Source organism: Battus philenor, unplaced genomic scaffold (genome assembly GCF_028537555.1).
Source record: "Battus philenor isolate CCGP_79_NKW_IND1 unplaced genomic scaffold, ilBatPhil1.0.hap1 SCAF_9, whole genome shotgun sequence".
NCBI lineage: Eukaryota > Metazoa > Arthropoda > Insecta > Lepidoptera > Papilionidae > Battus > Battus philenor.
Window position 1 is genome coordinate 12,159,441 of NW_027181759.1, and position 17,019 is coordinate 12,176,459.

Here is a 17,019-nt window from a genome sequence, read left to right on the forward strand (position 1 = left end):
TTCTGATAAAAAAGAAGAATTTACAATAGCTGCACAGTTTAAAGAATCGCATAAATGAAAATGTCTTATATTTTTGTATAAAATACGAAAAAAATTTCTCCCCAAACTAATATGTTAATCATACAAAATTCAAAGTTATATTAAGGTTAACAAAGATATTGAAATATTATTATTATAACTATACATACAAATTTCAATGGTTTTGCTATTATGAAAAAAATATTTCAAGGCATGGGCGTACAGTGAAGATGGCTCAAAAGAATTTTTTTTCTCCTTTGACTGCAAAACGAGCATGTCACATTTCAATACGTCGAATAAATCTATTATTAAACAATAATAAGTATTTATTGGTTTTTTTTAAATTACATCGCGGTCAATAATTTTGAGCAAGGATTAAAAATTAAATTTATATTTTTCCAATTTGTCACGAAAGTACGAAGCCATGGTCTAATAATATATATATATATAGATGGTACGTATATATACATATGTAAATTAGCTGTCCCTCGCCTGCTACGTGAATGTAATGCACGCCCATCCAACACCCTAGCGCAACCCATTCGAAAATTCATAGAATCTGGCAAGTGAATATTCCTACCAAATTTCAAAATCTCTTATACATGGCAATTGGTTATAGATGTTCACTATGTTTTAGAAATAATAAATAACGTAATGATAGTAGAGTAAGAAAAAAGTTTACAGAATGTATTTCAACAGTTTGTACGGTCAGAATTTATTGGCTGTCGCATTCCTATAGTTTCAAAGATCACTTTACACAGGGTTATTGAAAATAGACGTTAAAGTTTTTTTAGATGACAAATGTGCTATACATTCACCACTATAAAGCTTTTACATCTATAAACAATCACCATGTATATAGATAGCAAACAAGTTATTTTAAAATTCAGTTTTATTTGTTAATATATGTACATATGTTTAACCTATGTTATAATCATTAATAATTATATAACGAGATCTTAATGTGGACTTTTTGGACCCAGCGAAATGAATATGTATGGCATTCACAAAGACACATTCCTTTCTCTTTAATTACCAGGCGTATTAAAGCACAACGCAAGTCCGGACATCTTGGTGATATTTCAGGGAAATCCTTGAAGTGGGCGTCTATTGGCTGATATGTTGATGAAGGGTTGTGAGGACCTTATGCCCATTATAATGAACATACAGCCTTGAACATATCCTAGACACTGATATATCCTGCAAAAAACTAAAGGGAGTGTGTCTTTATGGATGACAATAGTAATAAGTGTGAATAAAACTTTCCAATATCGTCTTTCTTTTAGTTCCCTATTTAACGGTATTTACTAATATCTGTGTGAAATGTAAAAAAAAATTATACACGAATAACAATATACTAGAGATATGAAAAATTAATTTATTATTTACAATAGATTTACTAGAATTATAAATTTGATACTAGTCATATCAAATAATTCAATACTTAAACAGAATAACATAAAATCTACAATCTTTTTCAGAATCAATATATTTTCTTTTTTGTTTCCTTCTCAATCCTTTTCATCTAAATATTGAGAAATAATACAAGAGACTTAATTAAATAAAATAAATATTTAGTGTACGGAATTGATTGACTGTTGTTTGGCGCTAGCGCCTTGAAGTCACAACATAGTTATATCATTAGCGAATTCTTCATCCAAAATAATATTATTTTGGACTTTATATAAAATTTCAAACTAATCGACAGTTAAACAAGAATATTGGTCAGCAGTCACCTCAGCAATCACAAAACCATTACAATTATTTCTACTTAGCCTTTGCGTTCGTTGATATAAAAACCTTAAACTGGTCATGATGAACTTCACTTTCCAATTAGCCTAGCAGCTAGAGCGGAGTATAATGATTTTTGTATTTTGACGTGACTATTGCTTGGTGTGTAACTTATGTTGTCAGTTTATAGTCAAGTTTGTATTCGGTTCCTATTTAAATTATTGTTATATAATAAAATCTAGAAATTATTATAAATAATAAAAAAAGATAAATGTTACACGTGAAATAGTATTAACTAACTCACAGGAGTATTATATTGATTAAGTTGTTTGTGAAAAACATGGTTAAAATATAAACGTGTACATGATATTTATTTTATAAAATTTATTTAGATAAGTCGTTCAGTGCGATCTCGTGGAGGCCTGTGGGTCGATGGTGACCGCCCGCTGCTCGCCGTTCTCCATTGACATCACCATCTGATACGGGACCTTGATTTTCAATGGCATACGTAGCTTTGTGTTTGACGGCGCCTGTCGATAAAAACAATAAACAGAAATGTCAGTAATAGCAATAAATATGTCTATAAATAAAAACAAGAAAATAAGTATCTGTAAAAGCAAGAAATGTGTCTATCAGTAAAAACAAGAAGTACTCATGTTCATAGAAAAAATAAAAACTGGTGTGCATAAATACAAAAAATAGGTGAAAATAAAAAATATGTAAACACAGAAAAGATAGATACAACTGCCAGAAAAATAAGAAATACGTCTAAAAGTGAAAACAAGAAAACTGGTGTCCGTATAAACAAGAAAAACTGGTGTGCATACATACAAAAAAAATTGGTAAAAATTAAAAAAAAAATTGATTATAGCAGAAGCAATAAATATTATACACTAGTCAGTATAATAATAAAATGAGGAATAGGAAAACTGTAAAAGTGTTAAAAAACTTAAATCCAAAGAAACTATAAATTTTTCAATAAAAACCAATCCTCCATAACACCAATAAACACACCTGGCTTTAAAGAAAATATATAAATCTGACAGCTATATTGATAAATACAGGTATCCGTAAAAACAGTAAATACAATTGTCAGTAAAAAAACGATTTTACCATAAATTGTTAAGCGTTTTAAGACTGAATTCAATAAGATCTTTCATCTTATGGTTGATAAAGCCTGTCAGTCACAACACAATGTAACCTTACTGTACTTTTGTACTTGTGTACTTTATTTTTTAATACAGAAAACTCTGATATAATATCTTATTTAACACTATGTTTGAGCCCAGGGACATCATACATGAAATATCATATTAATTAACACATTTTTTGATTACATGATACATAGTGTTTGGTTGTAGCTGTAAGCACTTTAAAAGTGGTGAATGCATAGTTTATTAGTCAGCAAAGAGCATTGAAGTTTTTATACCAATTTCTAATCACTGTGTATAAAGTGATCTATCTTTGTTAAATATGTTACATTATTTTTTTTCTGCTAGAATGCGTCTAGCTAATAACATCTGGCAGTACAAAGTTTGCAGGTACAAATAGAACACAATAATTAAATGTATTACAAGTGATTCGACTAGTACTATTAGGCTTGTGAATGGGCTCTTTCTTACTATATTAATATCATTACGTCATTTATTATTGAATATTATTGAATATAGTGAACAATACATTATTTGACCGCATATGAGATATACATTTACCAGTTTAAAGCTTTCACATCCATAGCTATGAATCCTAATACTGAAAAATACTAATGACTACTTTTTTTTTAAAATAGAGACCTAGCACAAACATATCCTAATCATTTTGTTTTATACGACCAATAAAATTGTTAAAAATAGGCCACCTTGATATTTAAAACTCTTCATTAAGTGATTCCAAGTTAAAAGTTTACTTACATGTATAGTTATTTCAGGGACAACTTCCTTTTTCAGCATGTTGATGGGGAAAAGGTCAGGCAGCTCCTTCTTTGGGCGTGGCTTCGGTTTATTGTGTACCTGTGTGTGCTTCTGGAGATGGTCTTTTCGGTAAAACCCTAAAAAATAATTTGAAAACAATTTATAAGTACAATTCTTATCCATTTATTTTACTTTGATGTAAGATATTTTATTTATATATTTTATTTATATATTTGTCTACTCTCTAATTCATATAACAAAACGGTCATGGTAAAGGCATATTATTGAAAAACGAATATTTAAATGACAAGAACCGTTGGCGATGTTGTCGATGTTTTTTTTAATTTAGGCTATATCTGATAGAAAGTGTATCTATATATCATGGTATAGTTAAACGTTTTTAAAAAATATGTTTGTTATGTAGTTTCTTCCTGTTTTTTCTCCACAACTATAACACTTTGCAAAGCAGAATAGAGTAAATAAAATAAAATACATTTACGTGATGAAATATAAATAAGTTGAATCATAGTTAGTAAGTAACCAAAATGGTGTAAAGACATTATTGCCACTTTATCCTCTTTAAGCTTTAAGTTAAAGTTAAAATTGTTATTAATATTACAACATGTATATTGTCAGCAAAAATTAAGATATATTAATTCGTAACGCGCCATCTGCCTGAACAACTAACAACAAAGTTAGTGGGAATTAATATTTTTTTTTTGATGATTGTATTAACAAAACAGTTATTTTCAATAAAATTAAAACAATTCATTTTTAAACGTCTACATCGAGAACATACTTTGAAATGAAGTCATATGTCTTTTGACAAAGCTTGTGCTTAATAAGCGTTGTAGAAAATTAACAAAATAAAATATACAGGTTGTATTGTAAAAAAAAAATTAAAAATAGAATGCATAGAAATAAAATCAATTTTTCTGTGCCAGTGACAATACAATATCTAAGAACCACCCGTGTATAGTTCTGGGGGTTATTCTTTTTTATTCTTAGATATTTTTTTTGTAGATTCAGTTACACTATAAAATAGGCAGATTTATATTCATTGCCTGCAGAATCATAAAATACAAGGTTAATTTTCTGCTATGACTATCATATATCAGAATTAGATAATTTGAATTTCTATGTTTGCTTGCTAGTCTCTCAACGAGTGCAGTGTGCTAAGTACGGCATTTCTGTACAGAGTTCGATTCAGGTATAAAGAAATCCGTAATGAAAGTAACCAATTTAGCCCAATGGATTTACAATTTGAAGTGACAGTGGGCAGGCAACATACCGCGTATAGATGGCAGAAGGAGACTTAAGGTTCTGTAGTGAAGACAAAGGATCAAAAAGCGCAATAAGATGATCTTATTAAAGAAGTCGGAAAAAGATGCTAGTCTCTTCCAACCGGTCTTTTTTGAAATTTATGAGACATTACTATGTCCAGTAGTGGACATGCTGTGGTTGAAATGATAATGATGATACCTTTCCCACACACTGGACAGAAGAAAGACTTTATCCCGGTGTGAATATGCAGGTGTATCTTGAAATGATCCTTTCGCTTGAACGGCTTCGTGCAGTACTTGCAGACGTACACGCGCCGTGGCACGGGCAAGCCCTGCTCCTCCATCTGTCGGCGCTCCTCCTCTGCCTGTAGCTGTTCCAAGGTAATCTCTTCTGACTCCTCAGGGTCAAGGAGGATTGGTTCACTTTTAACCTGCGGATTGAACAGTAGTTAAGACTACATAAGTCTATTACATTCATTTCATTGTCATGAATTTTTAAAGTTTATAAGTAATTATTGACAACGGCATATATTGTATATGGGTGACTGGTTATGGGTAAAAAACCTTTAAAGGTGTAAAAAATCTTATTTGCTGTAAAAATTAATGGTTTAAGAAATATTAAATGTTATGATAATAGACTAAGGAAATTATTCAATAACAATTAACCAATAAAAACTGATACCTCCTCCCCCCTCCTCCTCGATATTAGGTTGATCAGGAATCGTTGCACATTTAAAGCGAAGGTTCGAAAGGTGTTACTTGATAAACTAACGGAATCATCGGATAGTTAGATTTTATTACATTTACATAACTAATAAATGTAGATATTTATATATATATATATATATATATATATATATATGTATATATATATATATATATATGTATGTATATATATATATATATATATATATATATATATGTATATATATATATATGTATGTATACGTGTATATATATATATATATACAATGTGTATTTATGTGATTATTTTCCTTTTCAATTTCATTCTACTTTAATTTGATTGTTATACACATACATATAAGATATTTTTGAAATAAATAAATATTGTAATATTAGTCACTTTGGGAATATCAAGAAGCCATGAGGTCTAAAGGCAAAGGGACTTAAATCCAATGGATTTTTCTTATGGGGCTACCTCAAAGAGAGAGTTTACAATAAATATAAATAAATGATAAATGGTGATGGTGAAAATACCTCAACATAATCCAGCGAACAAATGTTCTCCTTCTTGGCCTCTTGCGGCGCGTGCGACTGGTCGCCGTCGGTCATGTCCTCCGGGTTCGTCTCCCACGGCGTGCATCGATGCATCGCGAACTGGTCGTTGGAATAGAAACCTGGAAATTAAAAATATAAACTAAATTACTTATCTCTTTTGGACCCTCAGACAGAATTTAAAAAGTCTAAAAAAAATTAGTCCTTCAAAAAGTGAGATAGCTATACTTTATAATTCAATGACTTGGAAGAGTGGCAATTTGAAACCTTGTGGTGTTAGGGGCTGCAAAGAAAAATCCTATCTTATCACTGTTTTTTCCGTTTCACTAATTTTTAAACTGATAACACGTCTGTTGCCAAATATAGCAATTATTGAACGCGATGCAAATGTGTATCATGCGAGTTTTCAAATATGAAGTATATTCAAATATTTTCGTTTATCTACGGATCTCCTGACTCTTGATTCGTTCTCGTAGAGAAAACCCGAGCATAACATTCTCTAAAGCTTGTTAAGCGACTGTAATCTTTCCGATTCCCGAAGTGAAGCGGCGGACCACATTTCAGACAGACATTTTTATAATTAACAAAAGAGACGTTTGATCTTCCTTCAACTGGTCAATATAAACACGGATTTCTAATTTACAATGATCAATTAATTAGTGTACAAGGGGCGTGTCCGAGTAACAATAATGACTCACTATTTTTTTTAACACGGTACAAAATAGTAACGTGGTTAAGTCTTGACTTTTATTTATTTCAAGGGTCCTTCACAACTAACAGATTCATATATAACAAAAAATAAATATTGACATATAAATTAACCCCAATTAGGAAATACATGTCAGTATCAATTTACATCAAAATACAAGAGTATATATAAAAGAAGAAAAACTAAACAGACAGGGGCGGCTTAACCTATAGTGCAGGGTGTGGATGCACACGAACGCCGCGGCGCCCCCTGAGACAGCTAAGAGCATCGTCTTGGACCATCATGGTACAACATTGACATGACAGAAGCGGCCAGCCAGCGCGGTAGCGGCAGTTATCAAAAGCGAGCGCCCTATGGGCCGGTTTCTTTTATATAAACCTTATTTCACGGCAGCGAAACAGGAATCCGAGACATTTCTTTGTCCATAAAACTTAAAACACAAGACGAAACATGAAGTATCGTGGTTCGCCGCTTAGTTTCGCAACAGAGATGTGCTACAGACATAAACGATGAGAGTTTTTCTGCCGTCATAAGAAGAAAGGCCGTAACTAATAGCATACTGTAAGCTATACCTACTTATAAAATAGCTTGTTGGAATATGAAAAAACTTTCTTGATACGACGGCAAAGTTAATAGTTATAGCCGCGGCGGCAGAGAGGGGGGGGGGGGGGGTTCATTGCACATGGGTGCTACACGAGCTAGAGCCGCCCCTGTAAATAGAGGATACTGTATTATATTGACAGGGTGTAAGGAATATGTGTGTGGAGTGTGTTCAATGATGGTTCCGATTATTTATTGTATAGACGATACATATAATGTAGTATATGTATAACTTTACGGTTGTATGTCAAAATATTCATATTTACATAAATTTTTTTTTTGCCTAAAACACATTTTATATCTATGTATACATATATTTTGTAGGAGTATCGAATCGTACCGAAAGGGTTTAGTGAAGAGAACTCGGTGTGCGAAAAGCATGATATTATGTTACAAATAGAAAATAAAGTAAATTTATAGAAATAGTAGTCAAAATGGATCTGTTATGCCACCTGCAGATACTATTAAAATTATTGCCTATTTAGATATATGTGCTAAAGGCGTATGACTTGCAGTGGGCGTTTATGTGTTGCCACTACGGCGACGTTTATGCGCATATAAGTGGATTACATTGGAGGAACTTGCAAGGTCATTAATATTTATTTTAAATAGGAGACGGAGTATTTAATTTCACGTGTAGGAGGTAAATCATGTTATCGAACACAAGAACACCACACCAGAGCGCTCTACAATACTCTCTCACGCCTTGTGATTGGCTGACATTTTTTATTGACTGAATATTATTTTCATAGTTATAAGAATCTGTATAAATATGGGCTAAGTTTAATTAATATACACACTTCTACTTTGGACTTCGTGTTGTGACTACCTCCAAGACTTACTTGCCCTAGGAAGAATTTCACACTCAATTAGATTTAAAAATTATATAACAATTGATTTCATATTAATTATCGTTCCAATACGTTCTATACACTTACATGTGCACTACATTATATTGAGATAATTGACACCTACCTTCATTACAAAGCGAACACCATATCGTTGGTTTGGAGAGACGCATATGCACATTGCCATGCACCTTCAGATGCTGTTTCCTCTTGAACTTCCGATTGCATATGCGGCACACATGCGGCCTCTCTTCGCGCGGCGCCTTTGTCCTCGGCACTAACAATTCTGCGTCGTCCGTCTGAAGGAAATATTTTAAGATAATTTTATATATAGAATAAATATATGTGTACCCCATTACTTGTCCCTTCTTCTATTTTAATACAATATGTTGTATGAAAGTAACTGCCTTGATTGATAAGACCCCTTATTGTACATTTCTTTTAGTTATTATCTATCGATGTATTTCTTTCTTAAGATGTAATAGAGTATTAAATTACCACATAACATTTGGGACATTATTTACTAACGAGATTATTATTCTGTAATAAATACCTTTGCGAGTTTGGAAGATCACATCCAATGTATACATGAAATGTGACATAATGATAACTATGGCTGTAGTAGTACATTTTAAGTAAACATTCTTAAAAAAATCTTCTGTGTTAGTATGACCATATAGGATCAGGAACTTAAACTTAGGAGAGCACCAAGGAGAATAGAGCTAGTTCTAGCATAAAAAAGCAGTCGCTGCTCCCTAGGAACAGGAAGCAGTATGTAATAATGATGAAGGTTACTCCGTATCCAGGGGATCACGGCCCTCAAGAAGGAGGATAAAGATGCTAATAATTACGTAATAATAATAAGGTAAGTACAAACGTTTCCAGAATTCAGAAAACTGCATATTGATTTAAGATAAATGTAAAAGCCTTAAAGGGGTGATGCTGATAATCACCCGTTTAAATCTATTACTACATTATTTCTAATCATCCTGTATTAAACACTTCGGTACGAGCTTCGACTATATTCAACGACCACAGGTGGATGAGCATAGCCGGCTCTTACCTGCCGCCACACTGAGACCATCTTACTCTTCAACACATTCACGATGAGAGTGTTTTACTTGTATACTAGCTGATCCCGCAAACGTTGTTTTGCAAAAAAAAAATTAAAGAGTTTAATTAACAAATGTAAGATAAGGGTTGATCGTAGAGGGGTGAAAATTTAGGTTTGTATGTATTTTTGTATGCTGTATCATAATAAAATAAAAACCAAAAAAATTGTCTAAAAAATTAAAAATAAAATTTAGGGGTGGACCACCCTTATCACTTAGGGGTATGGAAAATAGATAGTAGCCGATTCTCAGACATACTGAATACGCATGTAAAATTTGGTAAAAATCGGTCAAGCCGTTTCGGAGGAATTCAAGTTCGAACACCGTGACACGAGAATTTTATATATTAGATATGTATCTTTATCTACATTACTTTCAGGTAATGTAAGTATAATAAACTGTAATTGCAGAGTTAGCTTAAAATTTCTTAATTGACGACTAAGGTCGACGCTCTGCTGTGTGTAGTTTTGTGACCGATAAGCACCGTACTGAATTGTTAAATGCTTTAAATAACACAGTGCAATGTTAAGTTTAAAAAAATGGTACTGACCGGACCCGCACCGCCTCCGAGCATGGTTTTGAGCCGGGATATCGCGTCGCGGTCGCCGTCCTTATAGTACGCCTTCATATGCACTTGGTGGATGTGCGAGAACAGTTGCGCCTCCGCATGGAACGCTGCGAACAGAATTATGCGTGTTATATTATCTTTCGAAATTAAATTATTTCAATTACAAATGAATTTATTAACTCTACTTATTATGTGTGTATATAGTGATGGGTTTATAGAAGACTACCGGAAAAGATATACACGGGCGCCGCTGTCTCAGGGGGTGCCGCGGCACTCGCTATGACCGCTAAGAGCATCGTCTTGGACCATCATGGTACAACAGTGATATGACAGAAGCGGCCAACCTGCGCGGTGGCTTCTTTTTCGAACATTTTGTTTCAACTCGAAACTTTAAGTCACGTATTTAAAGTTTAGATGTAGCCAGTATGGTATTTTAGCCTTTAAAACCGTAACTAATGTCATTCTGTAAGCTATACCTACTTATTTTTAATTGGAATATGAAAAAACTTTCTTGTTACGACGGCGAAGTTAATAGTTATAGCCCTTCAGGCCTAGGGGGCGCCAGGATTTCACTGAACAAGAGCACCACATAAGCTAGAGTCGCCCCTGTAGCTACAGCAGATGTTTTTTTTTTTTTTGTAATGTTACATTTATTTAAACACCAGAGAAATAAGAAGCCGGCCATACTGTGCAATTGTGTCAAAAATAACCTTTTTTCTAAGGTAAAAACCGATAAAAGCTTTAGCGTAAAGAATGTATAGCTTCTTGTTTTCAAACGATAGATGTATACTGCAAGCTATACACTCCTGCAAGATCACCACAATGACTAGTTTTGCACTGTTTGCAATCAGTGACTTCTTCTCTACCTTGACTATATCGTCGGTCTACCTAGTGGGTAGGTCACCTATGCGACGTCAACCACTCACGCCACTCAAGAACCTTTCGGCCTAGCTATCGGTTGCGCGAGCGACGTGTCCCTTCGACTGCCATTTCAGACGAGCAATTCTTCGAGCTTCGTCGGTGACCTTAGTTCTACGTATTTCATTTATGATTCGATCCCGCAGTAAAACTTCGAACATAGCGTTATCATATACTTTCAATTGATGTTTGATAAACTATATCCAAAAATCAATGGCTTCAGCAATAATATATTTAATGGAATCAGGCGTTACCTCGCGGTAGTCCATCCTAAGTAAGAAAAGGACCAATATTTAGCCACTTCCGCACATGCAGTGGTAGTCGTGCAAAATGCACCGCCCGCCAGCCCGCTGATAAATGCGTATGCGGCAAACAATGCGAATCACACACCGCCAAATCACTCAACACGTGTTTCACCCCTCCACGGGGCATCTTCAGGAGTTATGTTACACCAATTAGTGCCAGTTGACTCTGTGTTTGGCACTAATCGGTGTAACATAACTCCTGAAGATGCCCCGTGGAGGGGTGAAACACGTGTTGAATAATATATAGCAAATAAAAAGCGTTTTCAAAATTGGGAATACTAATTTTAAAATAAAATTTTGTATACTATACGTCCCTGCAGACTTGGTGCTGTTAGAAGATATAATAGAACTATAACTAACTCGTAATAAAACTATGTCAGAATATGATAGCATCGAGGCAATAAAACTAAAGCATAGTATCACTAGAAATTAAAAAAAAATACTGATTTTACGATCAATAAGAACGTCGTAACCCGCATTATCTAAAATAACAATGTTTTCCCCCACCAGGTGGACCGGCGATATATGTAAGGTCGCGGGAAGTCGATAGATGCGGGCATCGCGAGAGGACTTGCAGTTTGCGTCTATCGGCTTATATCATGATATAAGTAACCCACGTGTAATTTTAAAAGCATATATTTGACGTATTTCAAAACAAACCTGCAAGGGGTCTACGTCAGCAAAAAAATTTTTGGGGGTTTATGAAATGAAAATGGGAGTCCACGATAGTGGATCTCAACACATACACTGGTAGTACCTATTTACTTACATCATACTATCTTATAATATCAAAACATTTACATTATTTATAAAAGTACCTATAAAGTAAAAAATTAATTATATATGTTTAAAAATTGTGTAAGTTGTAGGATGTTGGTGTAATAGATTGATTTAGTTGGTATGGTAGATAAAAAAAATTATTTTGAGTAGTTTTAATTTAAATTCATTTAATAAATGTTTAAATTAACATTGGTTTTTACCTAAAGTTTTTAACACTAAACTTCACTACAGTTAGAAATTTACAGGAAATCAATATCAGGTAAGTAGGCGGTCTACCCAACACGGAAAAACATGGCAAGGGGTCTACGTCACAAAAAAGTTTGGGGAACTCTGTTATAGATGATCGCTATTATTGCATTATTTGGTACATCCAAAGGTTGGCCCCTCTACAGAATGATTGGTTGCAGGTGTGAAAACTTTAAAAAGGTGAACTACAGTGAATGTACGGTGTATATAAAATCATTGGTTTCCAAAAAAACTAACGTATTGATAATTTACTAAAAAATTTCATTATTGTATTCAAAATTCAGATAACTACATATTAAACTTAATTATTGTTTACGGGAATAGATTCCGCAGGTTTTGTACTGCTAGAAGTTATTGGCTCCTGGAATCCCAATAGTTTCAGAATGATCACTTTAAACAGCGTGATTAGAAAGAGATGTCAAAGCTTTTACACCTATTTTGAGTCATGCTGTATGTACTTGAGACAAAAGGCATATATTAGGGGGACCGGAAAGTAATGTCGCTTTTTTAAGTTAAATTCACACGACTACATTTTCAACAAGTTTTTATTTGTAATCTACAATATATTCACTTTCTTTATTATACCTTTTGCCATCTAGTATACAAATGTTCAATGCCGAAGCGGTAAAAATCAATCGGTTCTTCTATAAAATATGTCGGCAGACACATTACTTTCCGGACCCCCTAATACATATTAGGACAAAATCTACGGAAAATTTGTTAACGTGTTCCATACAATGGTAGCGATATAAAACATAAATGGAGTATATTTTACCTAATCGTTAAAGTATGGTGGTGTAAAAAATCTAACGGGAATAGAATCAAACGTTGAAAAGCGAACGTTCTCTCCTTGTTCAATGCTCCCCTACCATCGAATAAATTGGGTTCAGCAAATCCCCCTCTATCTGGCGTCCCCTAACGTACAAGAACGGCTATTCTCCCCTACCCCTACCTCGCGCCCCCTCACAAGCCCATGGGGAACTCCTAAAATAGGGGTGGATCTAAAAAGGTCGTGAAGCTTTTGAGAACTGCGTTGGGAGGTACGTACTACGAAAATAAGTAAATGTTATTTATAACCTGTTCTATGATATAAAATATATACATTAAAAAATAAATATTCACGGTATAGAGGCATTAAAATCAGTTGTATGTTGTTATTTTGCATTGTAATACCATTCCAATTACTTTGTACGTCATCGGCGTAGTACCGAGGTTTTTACGTCGAATTCAATTCAATAGATTTCAATCTCAAGAGGTTTTTTTTTTGCAATCTCCAATGAACAGACTGCAGATGTTTTTTTAGCATACATAAATACAATATGAACATTTTTTATACTACCTATAATGGAATGAAAAAATAGCTGAATTCTGTTGATTTGTGGGTAAGTTATTGCATATGGTTGATACACGAAATCGAAACGAAAAAAACTTTAAGACAAAATACATTACTACCAAGAAGGAACGTCACCGACTTAGTTCGAAGAATTGCTCGTCTAAAGTGGCAGTGGGCGTGGTCACATCGTTCGTGTAACCGATGGCTTTTGATACCAAAAGGTTCTCGAGTGGTAGGCGGTTTACCTCCTAGATGGACCGATGATATATTGAAGTTAGCGAGAAATCGCTATATGAAGACAGCGCTACACCAGTCGTCGTGGCGACCTTTGGGGAGTTCTATAACTTGCAGTGGGCATCTGTCGCGATCTTTAGTAAAAAATCGCACCTACCTTACGCGGCCAATTATTGTTGACTATGCAACGCATGTACCTTACGGAGCATTCATTGGGATCTAAGCTCGGGAGCTAAACGCACGCACCCTTCTCTGTGCCAACTAATTTTGAAACTAGTTAGCGAACAACCGGGGCATCGTAAAACCATCAATCACCTGAGATAATGATGATGACGATATCTCTATGACTCGCAACCATGGCCAATTTTGGCTGTATCGAAATAGGATACTATAGCCAGAAAACACAGTTAATTTGGTAAATCTGTATTCATCTTACTACAATGCAGGCCGAAGGGGCGCGGCATTGGAAGTTTCATAGCGTTATATATTCCAATGATAAAGCACAATTAACAATAAAAAATTCGTTAGGATATTTTGTCGCTAATTACATTAATACTTTACATGGAAGTTCACCAATACCTCGTTTAGCGTTGTTTCGTTGTGCGTTGTTTTCGAATTTGCGTCGCTACTTAATTAATATTAATTTTCACTGTGCGTCGTTACATTTTCAAGGTTGCGTTGTTTTGGGTTCGAGTCGAGTGTTTCTAATTGCGCCATGCCATCAAAACTCGGGGATTCCCTTTCTAACTAAAAACAACGCAATTTGAATACAGTTTTGTTTTCACCTTGTTTTGCTAATTTTAGAGTTCAGTTTCAAATACGTTGTGTGTTGTAATGTAGTGTGTTGTGATTTTTTTTTAAAGATAATTATAAATTTATATAAATTTTTACATGTTGTTTCTGGCTACAAAATCTGGTAAATATTATTCCAATTTATTTATTGGCACAGTTATATTATTTTTGTTTTTTAAATATTTACTTTGTTCAATTTTCTTTTTAAAAATGTAGTATTTTCGTGACCCTGGAACCTATCTTCGATCTTTACATAGTTTGCTATAGAAAATCTTAATTCACTTTGCAGCGTTTCAATTTGCGTCGTGTTTTTTTTGGAACGTAACTACGACGCAGAGTGAGGTATTGGTGTATAAGCTTAATCAAAATGAAAAAAACATTCTAAATTTAAAATAATTCAAATAGATATAGCATATATTTTAGCAACATCTCTCATCAGTGATACTTGCAATCGCAAGTCACAAGTTCGATTCCCAGCATACAGTCTTATGTAATTCACACTTTGTACGTTAATTATATAGGACTGCCACTGGTCGCAAACAAGTTTCCAGACGATGGGTAGCAGTCCAGTGCGTATCATGATACCACACTGCTATCGCTAACGTCTGCCAAGCGTGGCGATTATAGTTTATCAACCCGTAGATATCTTTGGGGGAGGTCGATGCAATAGGCGTCTACAGGTTAAAACGACGATACATTCGTATAATATCATAGATATTCTTTGTATTTAAAAACTTTCCTTAATAATTACTAAATTGTCTATATCTGCGGATATTTTGGTATGGGTATTAACTATTCCTTGTATTGGACTGAACATAAAACCGTTCTTTATTCAATTAGTTTCTAACTTGTGTCGGATATTGGTAAGTCAGTTTAGTCGTATTTGCAAGACAAGTTAAGGACAAAGTGAACGGTAGGTGCTTTTTCTTGATGCTACATCGAGAATACTCTAATTTTAAATAAAAAAGATGTTGCGTAAATTCTGTATGTTTTCACTGTGAATCCATGGCATGTTCGAAACGTAACTTTAAAGGAAAAAAAATACTTGTTCTAATTTACGGTGTAAAAGTTTCTAAGGTCAAGATTTCCACAAGTAAAAATTCGGAATAAAATTAGTTTATAAATGTCGAACACCTCAAGGAATATTTTATTAGTGTAGCAGTTGATAGGTAGAGTAGTTGGCATGAAACGGACATCGATCAAACAATGTATCTAGGTCAGGCTTGTAAATGGAGGGGTTCGGTCAAGGGGCCCTGGGGAAGGGACGGTACACCTATTTGTACCGCTAGAGCCGAGACCTATGTACCTACTTCAATATCGATTTCACTAGACGTCTACGCCTGTATCGTAACTAAATATGGCTTTTGAAAATTTACGTCATACAATGAACAATTCTATATTACCTAAAGTTTTTTTTATATCAAAACTAGGATCTATGACATACATTTTACAGACAAATCGCATCGTATACAGTTTAGACTTTTTAGTATATGGAAACTTTTTTGCTTATTCCCTGTTGGTCGTTAGTAATAGTCCAGTGAGGTAACATAAAATCATTTGTGGTACTGCGACAGTGCTCTACTGATTGACTTAGACCCATATTGGTCATAACTCGTGGTCTTTGATTGTTTTGGTGCACGTGACACATCTTTATAGTTCTTGTTCCCCAGACATACTGGCTCCACATAATTCCGACAATTAGGGTAAATTCCTTAATTAATGGCCACTGCAAATACGTATATTTCGTCACATTTTCGTCGATATAACTTATTTTACAAAGCAAGTATGTTTATACGATTTATTTGCTATATATACACTTTAGTGTCGTATTTCTCAATATCGAATAGTTCGCATGGGCGTTGGCTAGAAGGGGCCGTCAGGAGGGCTCGGTTGTTCCCCCCCTATGAACCTAACCCCCACCCTTTTAAAACGATAGTGGAACTTGACAAGTTAGAGAGGCAGATAGTGTTGCACTAGCTGTATTAAATCTGTTATACTATTAGTAGTATAACAGATTTAATACAGCTATTAAAGTATATACGATAGCTATTGAAGTATATACGATTAATATAGCGTAATATTTTTTTATTTTTTTGGACATAATAGCCGCTGGGAGCAAGCCACTTAGTACCTTTTGGATATCTATATAGAAAGTCCATGGCCAGAGACTTTATATGTATATGTATATATATATATATACAAATATAAATGCATAAGTCGTATCGTTGTCGATTTTTCATTGTTAATGTTGATTTTACCGCGCGGTGCGTCTCTTTTACTCGTTTATCCGGGAAACTACTAGTGCCATCTGTCGACGGCGGCCGAAACTACAGAGATTTTTCTGTAGATGTATACATATGATCACCATAAATAATTATGGACAATATAGTATCAAT

General features: G+C 34.1%; 1 protein-coding gene across 3 annotated transcripts in view; it reads right to left on the reverse strand.

The window, feature by feature from the left end:
• Positions 1–259: 259 nt before the first annotated feature.
• LOC137932012 (zinc finger protein 84-like) overlaps positions 260–17,019 on the reverse strand; it is a 47,519-nt gene continuing 30,759 nt past the window's right edge. For all 3 annotated transcript variants that reach the window (XM_068775555.1, XM_068775557.1, XM_068775556.1), the window contains 6 exons: positions 9,998–10,122; positions 8,463–8,634; positions 6,161–6,300; positions 5,142–5,373; positions 3,660–3,796; positions 260–2,279 (listed from right to left, as the gene is read on the reverse strand). In XM_068775555.1, the coding sequence (XP_068631656.1) occupies positions 2,151–2,279; positions 3,660–3,796; positions 5,142–5,373; positions 6,161–6,300; positions 8,463–8,634; positions 9,998–10,122 (935 nt within the window). In that variant the 3' untranslated portion in view covers positions 260–2,150. The remainder of the gene's footprint in view (positions 2,280–3,659; positions 3,797–5,141; positions 5,374–6,160; positions 6,301–8,462; positions 8,635–9,997; positions 10,123–17,019) is intronic.